General features: G+C 42.0%; 1 protein-coding gene across 2 annotated transcripts; it reads left to right on the top strand.

The window, feature by feature from the left end:
- Window positions 1-8589: 8589 nt before the first annotated feature.
- On the top strand, window positions 8590-11716 carry LIAT1 (ligand of ATE1). 2 transcript variants are annotated; one of them, XM_077163092.1, is made up of 2 exons: window positions 8590-8898; window positions 11096-11716. In XM_077163092.1, the coding sequence occupies exons 1-2, from the start codon at window positions 8694-8696 to the stop codon at window positions 11569-11571; spliced, it is 681 nt and encodes a 226-aa protein (XP_077019207.1). In that variant the 5' UTR covers window positions 8590-8693; the 3' UTR covers window positions 11572-11716. The 2 variants fall into 2 exon arrangements, with proteins under 2 accessions (XP_077019207.1, XP_077019208.1); XM_077163093.1 differs by having other exon boundaries at window positions 8593-8898; window positions 11099-11715.
- Window positions 11717-12224: the final 508 nt, after the last annotated feature.

The following is a 12224-nucleotide window of genomic DNA, read 5'->3' as shown; positions in this document are numbered from 1 at the left end:
GGACTTTGGAAATACTTTTTTATTCACTGTTCAAATCACCCTGGGATTTACCGGGGCATCACTCTGGACAAATCTATAAAATCTCATGCCCTATTCAAGGTTCCATGTACTTATGGTGTTTAATTAAACTGTCTATATATGTTATGTTAGGAAATGTATTAGTCAAAACATAAATTTTGTACCAATTAAACATTTTTTGCTTTAGTCTCACACATAAGTTAAAGTTTTAAAATGTGAATTACCATCTATTTTCAACACCCTGCAATATTGACATTCCTTTGTTATTCTTCATACAAAAACATTTTTTAATTTGTACATTTAGTCACTGTCATTATACATTCTAGGCATTCCTAGATTATATCATTTCAATCTTTATCACCTATCTTTCCTTCTGGTTCCATTTGTGCCCCCAGCCCTCCTCCCTCTATCATTCTCACATACTTGACGGAGCTCAGCAGTGGCTGGGAGGGCTGAAGAGATGCATGCCAAATAGCAAGGCCCTTTACAGAGTGGTGTGTCCACTCATGCCAGTGTGTGGATCGATACCACTGGCTGTAATTTACTGAGTATTAATAGTGCTAAACGTATGCATTTGATGCAATCCTTATCAAAATCCCAGCAGGCTATTTTGAAGAAATAGACAAGATAATTTGAAAAAAGCAAAAATTCTAGAAGAGTCAGAACAATCATCAAAAGAACAAAGTTGGAAAACATATAATCTGATATTAAGACTCACTACAAAGTTATAATAATCAAGACAGTGTGATATCAGTGTAAGGACAGATAGAGATCAATGGAACAAAACAGAGAGACCAGAAATAGATTCACACATATACCGTCCATTGATTTTCCACAGAGATATCAAATTAAGTCAATGGGGTAAGGAATGTCTTTTCAATGCATGTTGCTGGAACAACTGTATACTGATTTGGAAAGAAATGAATCTTGACTCCTACCTCACTTCAGTCAGTACAATAATTTGAGATCGAACAGGGAGCATAAAATCCAGAACCAAAAAGCTTCTAGAAGAAAATGTAGAAGACTATCTTTGTGATCCAGAGATGGCAAAGATTCCTTGGACAGAATACAAAAGTAAAAATCATAAAAGAAAAAAATTGATAAATTGATTACATAAGAATTTAAAGTCTGCTTTTCCAAAGACAACATGAAGAAAAGTAATAGACAAGCTACAGACTTGGACAATATCTTCACAGCCCATTTACCTTAACAAAGGACTTGCATCCAAGATATGAATATAAAGAGCTTTTACAAGGCAACAATAAAAATATAAACATCCCAATTACAAAAAAGGGCGAAAGGATTGAACAAAGTAAGCCTCACAAATGGCCATCAAGCATACTGAAAAGTTTCAACATCATTAGTCATCAGAGAAATGAAACTTACAACCATAGGGAAATACTGCTTTGTACCCACTAAAATAATAAAAATCAAAGACTGATATTCCAGTTATCTATTGCCTTATAACATAGTACCTCAAAACACAGTAATTTTAAACAATTATATTTGTTTTATTATCTCTTACAGTTTCTTTGGGTCAGGGATTCAGGAAGGGCTTCAGTAAGTGGGTCTCGCCTGGTTGCAGACAGATTATGGCTAGATATGAAAAGAGAGGACTGGACCAGCTAGGGGCATCTCTCTCTCTCTACCTTCACATAGTCTAGGGTCCTTCTAGTTTGTGCTTCCTCACCCCATGGCAGCCTCAGTCTACCAGGACTTCTTACAGTACAGTACACTTGGATCTCTGGCCTCCAGGAGTGGAGCTGCTTTACTTTTTACCACCTGGCCTTAGAAGTCATGCAATGTCCCTTCTGCCACATGCTATTGGTAAACAGTGAGCCACAAGCTCATCCAGGGTCAAGGGGAATGGAATTAGACTCCTCTGTTTATGTGGGAGTTGCAAGGTTCTTTTTTATTTTTTTTAATGTGGGCAGGCACTGGAAATTGAACCCAGGTCTCCGGCATGGCAGGCGAGAAGTCTGCCACTGAGCCCACCCAGTTGCAAGGTTTTTGAAGAGCATGTGTGCTGAAGGACACTGTTGTGGTCATTTTTTGCAAACACAATCTATGATGGACAAACCTAGAAGTAAAGCCAGGCAATGGATCATGCCAGGCCTGTAAGCCATACTAGACAGTTAAGTCTCATATGAATTGTGATGGGGAACTACTGGAGGTTTTTAAGCAAAAGAGTGGAATTATCCAATTTGTCTTTAAAAGTTCTCTCTAGCACCCACCCTGATCAAGATGAGGGTCAGATGTTTCAGGACTTTGTCTCCCCATCCCCTACAGAAGTTTTGAACAACCAGTGAGAACTGGCAGAAACATCTTTCTCAAAGCTCCAGAAAACAGGCAATCATAGTAACAGGGCAAGTGCCAAATCAAAAAAAAACCTACTAAAAACAGTAGGATCTCATGGAGCCCTGGCTTCCCCCACTTTCCCCCTTACCGGCTCAGCATGGAGCTGGCCTGCAATCCCAGTGCAGATCCCTGGCCCCATTTACAGAGAGAGCAAAATAAATCTCACATACATACTGGAAGCATGTATGTCTGGTCCAATCTGTCTGGTGGTGGCTTGAAGGACTCACCATCCCAGAACTTGCCCTGCATATAGAAAGCAGTTAACAGAGCTCTCCTACAGAAAATGTGGGAGAGCAGTCAAGTGGCTGCCTGTGGTAAGGGACTGTTGCCTGTAGGACATACAGTGCAATGCCTGTGACCACAAGGAAACTCTCCTAGGGAAGAGAGGGCATTTGTATCTGTGTAAATAGGGAATTCCTAAGGCTACTGTGCTGGTTTGAAAGGAAGTATGCCCCCTAAGAAAAGCCATGTTTTAATATAAATCCCATTTCTTAAACGTAGAATAATCCCTATTCAATACTGTATATTTGAAACTGTAATGAGATCATCTCCCTGGTTGATGTGATTTAGTTAAGAATGGTTGTTAAACTGGATTAAGGATGACATGTCTCCACCCATTTGAGTGGGTCTTGATTAGTTTCTGAAGTCCTATAAAAGAGGGAACATTTTGAAGAATGAGAGATTCAGAGAGAGCAACACTACAAAGCAGAGAGTCCACCAACCAGCAACCTTTGGAGATGAAGAAGGAAGATGCCTTCCAGGGAGCTTTATGAAAGAGGAACCCAGGAGAGAAAGCTAGCAGATGATGCCGTGTTCACCATGTGCCCTTCCAGCTGAGAGAGAAGCCCTGACTGTGTTCGCCATGTGCCTTCTCACTTGAGAGAGAAACCCTGAACTTCATCAGCCTTCTTGAACCAAGGTATCTTTCCCTAGATGCCTTTGATTGGACATTTCTTTAGACTTGTTTTAATTGGGACATTTTCTCGGCCTTAGAACTGTAAACTAGCAACTCATTAAATTCTGCTTTTTAAAAGCCATTCCGTTTCTGGTATATTGCATTCCAGCAGCTAGCAAACTAGAACAGCTACCCTTGCATACCTAAAACAAGATACATGATAGGAAGGCTCAGTGAGGCCCCTATGCGTTGGCCTGGAGTTATTCTCTAAACTCATTGTATGGATAAGCCCTGGAAGAGAGTACTTGTACAGGTCAGTTGATAAGATGGGGAAAGTTCTTTTCTTTTTCTTTTTTTGGTAGCTCCTGGAATTCAAGAAAGCTCTGTCATAACACTAACTGGAAAAAAACTTATCAAACAGACTCCTGAGAATCTAATTTCCAGCAATAACACATTAAAATATCAAAATGTCCAGGTTTCAACGAAAGGTTGTAACAAAAGTTTACAAAACATACAAAGAAACAGGAAGTGATGACCCAGACAAAGAAGATTAAAGCATCAGAAACCATCAATGAGGAAGACCAGGCCTTGTACATACCAAACAACGACCTTTTAAAATTGGCCTAAATATACTCAAAGAGCTAGAGGAAAACAAGGTAAAAAGAAAAAACAAAAACACAACAACAAAGGAAATCAGGAAAACAATAGATGAACCCAAAGAGAATATCAATAGAGAGATGGGAATTATGAAAAGGAGTCAAATAGTGCTGAAGACCAGTGACAGAAATTTTAAATTCCCTAGAAGGGTTCAACAGCAGATTGGAGCTGGCTATAGAAAGAATCAGTGAACTTGAATATAAGGCAGTTGAAATCATTCATTCTGAGGAGAAGAAAGGAGAATGATTGAAGAAAAGTGAACAGAAGAACTGTGGGACACCATCAAGCATACCAACATATACACTGTGGGAATCCCTGAAGGAAAAGATAGAGAGAAAGGGGTTCAGGGAATATTCAAGGAAATAATGGCTGGAAACATCCCAAATTCAACAAAAGATGTGAATACACATATTCAAGATACTCACCAAACTCAAGTTAAACAGGAAAATCTATTTTGATAGATTTGCTATAGATTCCATACTACACCATAGTATCACCAAATTGTTGAATAGCAAAGATAAAGAGAGTCTGAAAGGCAAGAAAAAAACAAGCTGTCACATACAAGGGATCCTCAATAAGATTATGTTTCTCAGTAGAAAAGAGAAGGCAAGAAGGCATGGATGACATTTAAAGTTCTAAAAGCAAACACTGCCAACCAAGAATTCTATATCTGACAAAAATGTCTTCAAAAATAAGTGAGTTTATGGATTAATGGCATCTGTCAACCTATAACATCTTACTTGAACCAACCGTTAATGTCAACAGCAGGCATGTAAATAAAACACTTATTGTCTAAATTAAATTATTCAACTTTAGATATTAGCAAATATTTATTTTTTTGCCTACCAATTCCGCTTTGGACAAAAGTATCCCTAAAGTAATATGTGTTACTGAGTAACTATGAAATCTGATTTTAAAAGCACAAGTAGAGTGAGTATAATACCCTAGTAGAAAAATTTTTTTCAGAAATAGTTGTTGTGTTAAGAGCATATTTGTGAAAGCTAATGTCTGACATTTGGGAAAATTGGGGGGAGGGGAGGCGGAGTAATGGGCTCCCTTTTAAAGTTGTATTGTCTCCAGGTAGAATTTTTCCGTTTTTAATGGGAAAAAAAAAAAATTACTATTGGAGAACTGTTCTTTAGCTTTTTTGGACTGAATAGAAAACTTCTATAAAGTCAAAAGAAAAATTATTTGTTATTTCAACAATAAAAAATTATTTTTCTATGTAACTTCGAAGTTATTAAAAGTCATTTTAAGTTCAGGTATAGCGAAGGACAAATTTAAGAAATGGTACTGGTTTGGTTTTTTTTAAAAAGCAAATTGATTCAATTCCTGGTGCCTGCCCATGCAAAAAAAAAAAAAGTAAATTGAGAAAAACCCATTTGTGTACAAAAGCTTATATATAAATAAGATTTTAATTTTCTCTTTTTATCAATTCAGAAGCCAAGGTATTTGGTTGGGTGTTTGGTTAGATGATTTCAGTTGGATTTTATATTCTGGATTTGTTAATAAATCTGCAAAGATTTTGGTGAAAAAAAACGAGTGCGAGAAAGACAAAAAAAGCAATAAAACAAAAAACAAAAACAAAAATAAGTGAGTGAAAGAAAAACAATAATAAATGAGTGATACAAACATTTCCAGATAAACAAAAGCTGAGGGAGTTCGTCACCACTAAATCAGCCCTATGGAAGATGTTAACGGAGTTCTGGAATTTGAAAGGAAAGGATAATAGACAACAGATCAAAGCTGCAGGAAGAAGTAAAGGTCTTTGGTGAAGGTAATGCTAGTATTATTATATATTTGGTTTGTAACTTCAGTTTTTACTTCCTACAGAATCAAAAGGCAAAGGCATAAAATATAATGAGAAATTATTGGCTTAGAACTTAATGTATAATCATGTAATTTGGGACAAGAACACATACACGTAGGGGATGGAGGGCTATAGCAACATTGTACATGCTACTGAAATTAAGTTATCAAAGCAAGTAGATTGTTATAGATTTAGAATGTTAAATTTAAGCCCTATGGTAACAACAATGAAAATATGAGAGAGACCAGCAGACGTACCACGTGCCTTGCCATGTGACTGAGGAGCTAGGTAGTTGATAATGTTCTTTCTCATCTTGACAGCAAGCACACACATGATAGGTTTACCATCCCCATTTTATTCATAAGTAAACTAAGTTCCAAGACATAAAGCTAATTGCCCAAAGTTATACAGTCAGGTTGGGTTTTGAATCTGAGTATGTGCAGCTTTGTAGATGAGTCTCCTGTGAGGTCAGCATAAGTCTGTATTGGGCACCAGGTGTGAAAATATGAGATAAATTATATTCTGTTTCAAGGAACTCCCTAATCCAGTGAGATAAACATTTACATAATTAACTGTAAGGCTAAAGAGACTGACAAGTCCAATAATAGATTAATGAAAGTCCAAGGTCCCATCCAGTTTCAGGAATCATTTTCTCTCCTTCTGATTGCAAAATAACATATCGAACCCATTCATTTACCTCTCTCCACCCCCCAATCTTGCTAATACTAGGAAAGAATGTGCTATTCATTCTGGTAAGACAATGAAGTCAACATATTAATCTTTCTGGCTGAAAACAACTAAAATTCTTAGCTAAAATGTTTTCTGAGTTTACTTAAATACAACAATGTTCTGGTAAGAAAGTTAGAAATTCCTGGAGAAAAAAACAAGTTGAAGGCAAGAGGCCAAACAAGAGAGCAGAGCCCCATGGCTGACTATGGCCATGAGGACATTTGCTTTTCTTTTGCATTCATGACTTCATGAGGCATGGATGATTTCATCAATAAAAATTGGTGGGGGAAAAAAGAAAATATCTGAGAATATACAAACTCACAAAGACAGAAATTGGAGTACAGGGTGCCAGGGTTGGGGGACAGGGGGTATGGAGAGTGTTGTAGTTTGCTAGCTGCTGGGATGTCATATACCAGAAACGGAACAGCTTTTAACAAGGGGAATTTAATAAGTTGCTAGTTCACAGTTCTAAAGCTGAGAAAATGTCCCAGTTAAACCAAGTCCATAGAAATGTCCAATCAAAGGCATCTGGGGAAAGATACCTTGGTTCAAGAAGGCTGATGAAGTTCAGGGTTTCTCTCTCAAGAGGAATGGCACATGGCAAGCACAGCATCATCTGCTAGCTTCTTCACCTGGCTTCCTGTTTCATGAAGCTCCCTGGGAGGTGTTTTCCTTCTTCATCTCCAAAGGTCGCTGGCTGGTGGACTCTGCTTCGTGGTGCTGCTCTCGCTGAATCTCCCTTTCTCCAAAGTTCTTTTATAGGACTCCAATAAACCAATCAAGACCCACCCAAATGGGTGGAGATATCTTGTCACCTAATCCTGTTTAGCAGCCACTCTTGACTAAATCACATCATCTAGGGAGATGATCTGATTACAGTTTCCAACATACAGTATTGAATAGGGACTACTCCACCTTTATGAAATGGGATGTTGGTTAAAACATGGATTTTCTAGGGGGCATACATCCTTTTAAACCAGCACAGGGAGTCGATGCAAAATGGATGTAGGGCTTCAGTATGGGGAGATGGGTAAATTTTAGCAGTTGAAAGTGGTGGGAGAACCACAATATTGTGAATGTCATGAATCCCACTGAATAGTATTCCTGGGATTGGTTGAGATGGTAAAGTGTATGTTGTATATGGGTTCCATATATGATCCTGGATGGGATCTAGGAAGGGAGGAGAAAAGACCTAAAGGGAATTATTGCGACATAAGGAAAAAATGGAATATGCACTGTAAGCTTTATATCAATGTCAAATTTCTTGAAGGTGATAACTGCACTTATGGTGAATATATAAATAAATATCCTTGTTCCTTTAAGAAATCTACATGGTAGTAATAAGGACTCAAGGACCATGATGCATACAATCTACACTCGGGGGTTCAGAATATGGACTGATAAAATAGATAAGTAGATAGAGAGAAAGATAGAATGATATAGCAAATATGGCAAAATGTTAAAATTGGTGCATCTGGTTATCCGGGCGGCCGAGTAGAAGTCTATTGGAGTTCACTGAATGGTGTTTATACATTTTTTTTACTGTCTTATATGTTTGAAAGTATTTCCGAATAAAAAAAGTGAAGAAAAACAAAAAAAAGAAAAGACAAAAATTCCCTCTAGCAGCTGGTGGATAAAGAATTTGTGGGGAGGTCCCGGAGGCAGAGAGCCCTTCAGAGATGGTAGATGATCGGCGAACCCAAGTAAAAACTTAAAAACTACGGTGGTGAGGCGTAGCCTCGGTGCGGGCGCAGGAGCGGAGCTGGGGAGCGCGGGCTGAGGGAGGGCGGTGGGTTGGCAAAGACACCGGGTGTCTGTCTGGCCTGCCCAGCTGTTTTGCTCAGAGATGGGGAAGGATGGAGAAGTAAGATTGGTTGGGATATGTTGAGCTTGAGAAGCCAGTGACATACCCTTGGGTTCTAAAAACTTAGGAGAGATTAAATCGCAATTTTAAAGGTCCAGGCGTGGACGAGCTGTGGCCCAGCCCAAGCATTTAGATCTCTCCCCCTTCTTCCCTTTCCCACCACCTTAACGGAAACGCTCAGGCGAAAGCGCGCACGCGCATACCTACTTCCAGAGCGGCTGCTCCCTGACTGCGCACGCGCGGAATAGGGTGGTTGCCACGGAGACGCGTGGCCTTGACCCAGCGGTTCGCGCCGGCAGCCGCGGGCCCGGGCGGCAGCAGCTTGTGGGGTGCTCCAGCGCAGGTCAAGGTCCCGCAGGCGGATGGACGGCCGCGGTGGGGCCGGGACGTCGGGGTACGGCGGGGAGGGCGAGGACGACGAGGAAGAGGAGCGGGAGGGCCGCACTGCGGACTCGCAGGGGTCCAAACTGCCCCCTATCACGGGCAGTGCCTCCGAGCTGGCCAAACGGAAGGTGAAGAAGAAGAAAAAGAAGAAGAAAAAGAGCAAGGGGTCGAGCAAGGGGGACGGTAAGAGGCGCGGCAGCTTCTTGTCCGAGTCCCACTGAGAACCCCCCGGCCACATCTCTAGGCCACCTGCCTAGAGACCACCTCAGGCCAGAACCAGAAACTCGCTGCTGCCATTCAGGGGCTCCCATAAAGATCAACCCTGTCCACAGATTCCCTAGCCTACACAGAGACCCCTTAATCGCACAGAGATTCCATCATCTGCAAACCCTACACAGCGACGACCAAATCCCACAGAAGCCCACCCATCCTCGCGAGACTTTTTGAAATCCAAAGGAACCCTCAACCTGCAGAAAGAACCCCGCAGATACCCCCCCCCCACACACACACCCATTCCCACGGAGACTGCCAGCCCCACACAAGGACTCTTAGCTTTACACAGACCCTCCTAACCCCTCAATTAAGACTTAATCCCTGACATCTGCACGTTCCCTACAGAACTCTTAAGCCCTACTTTCCCCAAACCCAGAGACACTAAGACACCACATTAGAGACACTCATTCATGAGCACACTTCCTGCCTTCTGCCTGGAGACCCTCCTCACGCTGTCATATGTCACAGTCAGTTGCCTCTAGGTGCAGTGTAGACATCTGCGTAAATGCAGACAGAGCAGCCTCCCTGCACAGACCTTCCTCCCAACACATTTGCAAAGGGGTGGCCTGTCCTCCCCCAAACGCCCGTCACACCAGTCACTGCCATGCTGCACTTGTATATTCCCAAATGCCCTCGCCACACTCCTTCACATCAATTTAACACCACTAAAGAACAATGAACACAGACATGGTCTGCACACACATCCAGCTATTACATCACACACACATGCATAGATTCCCAAACAGTTCTTGTACACAAACCATCACGCATATGCCAGGATACACGCAGTCTCTTGTGGACACCTCCATAACACACATACCCTGCCAACACCTGCCACAAACCCACAGAACAACTCACTAAGCTCCCTCTCGTAGAACCCCCAGATACATCGACAAAGGCACTGAGCACCCACTTTGTGGAAAGAGAGTGCAACAATGACCTAGAATTCAGGGCACCTGTCTGTGAGGGCTGAACGTCCCCACTGTCACCTCTGTGGTCCACCTCAGAGGCTTTGGCTGCCAAGGAGGTGGCTTTCATTGGCCCTGGCACAGGAGCCCTGACTCTAGCATGGCTGGTCTGGGGCTCCGGTTTCTGCGCCCTGGCCCTTTGTGTGCAGGAAAGATGGAGACAGGAGGAATAGCAGCCTCCCCCTTGTCAACCTTACAGTGTGGGGACAGGAGCAATGGGGTGATTGTAATGAGTTCTTCAGGTGGAATTATAATAAAAAGGCAAGAAAGCAATTCTGAGGTTTAGGTCAAAAGCACCCTATGTGTATGTAATCAGCAACACCAAATTAGGAAAATGTTTGTCTTTTTAGCTTAGCTTTTGAATCAAGAAATTACAGTGGCATGTACCACAAGCTGTCAGCAGAGAACCCCAAATAGTTTTCAGGGAGTAAGAAGGTAGAGAAACTTGAAGAGAGGCTGTTTTTCTTTCTTTTTTTTTTTTCTGGGGGTGGGAATCGGAGTGGGCAGATGTCTCTTTCTTCCAGAAAATAGTAGGAGGAGTTGATATAAGAACCAAGCTAGTATGTTATATGTGTGCTATAGAATTCTTAAATGCTATTAATGTTAAAAAAAAAAAAAATCAATGCAAGCCATAGAACAGACATTATTTCCTGGTTTGGTAGAAATTACTTTCCTTAGTCAAATTTAGGAAACTTTTCTGTTCTCCAGTTCTCTCATCATGGTGTGTCTCGCCTAGTGCTAGGGTCACAGGCTCCTAGAACTAGAAAGGGCCCTGGTGACATCTGGAGGTTAAGCACAGCTGGAAGAAACAGGGCACTGGAAGCCAGCCCTGCATTCCGACCCTTTCTCAGCCACTCGCTGTGTGACACTGGCAAGTCACCAGAACTCTTGGAGCCTCAGTTTACTCACCTGGGGCTTTATCCAGAGGGCCTGACTTATAAGGTGCTCCATAAATGGTCCCTGCCTCCCCCAAATGCCTGACCCAAAGCACAAGTCTGCTGGGTGTATGAGGCTGGTGGCCTGGGAGGTCTGAGCCCAGGTGAGGAGGGGCCTCACCGTCTTTACCTGTTTAGTGCTTTGGGCATCATCCCCAAAAGGCTTAGGGCAGGCATCACCTCTAACGCTGCTTGTCTGCTCAGCAGATAAACATCAGAGTCTAAGCCTGAAGAATCAGTCGCTTTCTTCATCCTTTCACGACATCCTAAGTCCCAGCAAAGATCACAGCCCGAAACAAGAGCACAAACAGGACAAAGAGGAAAACAGGCATATCCCTCCTTATTCCTCCACTGCAAGCCGCCTCCATTTTGCCAAAATAGAAGAGAAACTTTCGAACCAGATCAATGAAAGTCTGCGTTGGGACGGAGTTCTTGCTGACCCTGAGGCTGAAAAAGAAAGGATTCGTATATATAAACTGAATCGGAGGAAGCGGTACCGGATTTTGGCTCTCAAGGGCTTCCACTCTGATTCCGGTGTGGAGGAGACGCCCGAGACCTTCCCCTACCTCTCACACAAAGATTGCAGCCCCAACAGCAGGCAGCCGGCATTGAAGGCTGACTACCCTAAAATCACTACTCTGAAGGAACCCTTACCCCCAAAATCCTACCCCCCGACGTAGCTACTACCCTGCCTGAGTGAAAAACCGCCCTCGACCCTGATGATAGCGTAACTCATCCTGACCACAAGTTTATGTGTTAAAAAAAATAATAATAAAAGGAAATCAGACCTAGATCTGAGAGGAGCAGACATCTGGTATGTTAATGAGCTCAATTTCTCCCTTCACCAGTATGCACTTACTTGCCAAAGGAAGCCAGCGTTCCTTAAGGCATAAGCAATTTCATGAACCAGGTTCTTTTAAGTATTTTCTTTTTCTCTACTAAACTGGCATCTACCTTTGTTTTTTCTTTTCTCATTGTTACTGGACAAAGATGGTGGATGCTTTGCCTTGTGCACTCAAATGGCCAATTCCTGAAACACCAGGGTTTCAAAGAGAGAAAAGTTTATTGCCAGGCACCTGTAGCAGAAAAACAGATGTCTACTTGGCCCCAAAATCTGCCCTCCCAAACTGCAGTAATTCTGATGTTTTATGGTATTAAAAGATGGGCAGGTTGTAGGACAATGAGCAGAGCGGCCCGCGATGATGTAGCTAGAGGTGGTCTAGTTGAGGACGCACTGATTACGCGCTTAGTCACAGAACGTATGTAAGAAAATGGCAGCGTTAATATGATGATGGGCGTGATTTTTAGTATTATTATGAGGTGTAGATCGCTT

This window comes from Tamandua tetradactyla, chromosome 6, assembly GCF_023851605.1.
Source record: "Tamandua tetradactyla isolate mTamTet1 chromosome 6, mTamTet1.pri, whole genome shotgun sequence".
Classification (NCBI taxonomy): Eukaryota; Metazoa; Chordata; class Mammalia; order Pilosa; family Myrmecophagidae; genus Tamandua; species Tamandua tetradactyla.
Note: the sequence above shows the minus strand (reverse complement) of the source record. Positions and strands in the feature narration are given on the sequence as shown.

Coding starts and splice junctions, on each gene's coding strand:
- LIAT1 (XM_077163092.1), top strand. CDS start 8,694: ATGGACGGCCGCGGTGGGGCCGGGACGTCGGGGTACGGCGGGGAGGGC. Junction 8,899..11,095: donor GGGGTCGAGCAAGGGGGACG/GTAAGAGGCGCG, acceptor TTGTCTGCTCAG/CAGATAAACATCAGAGTCTA.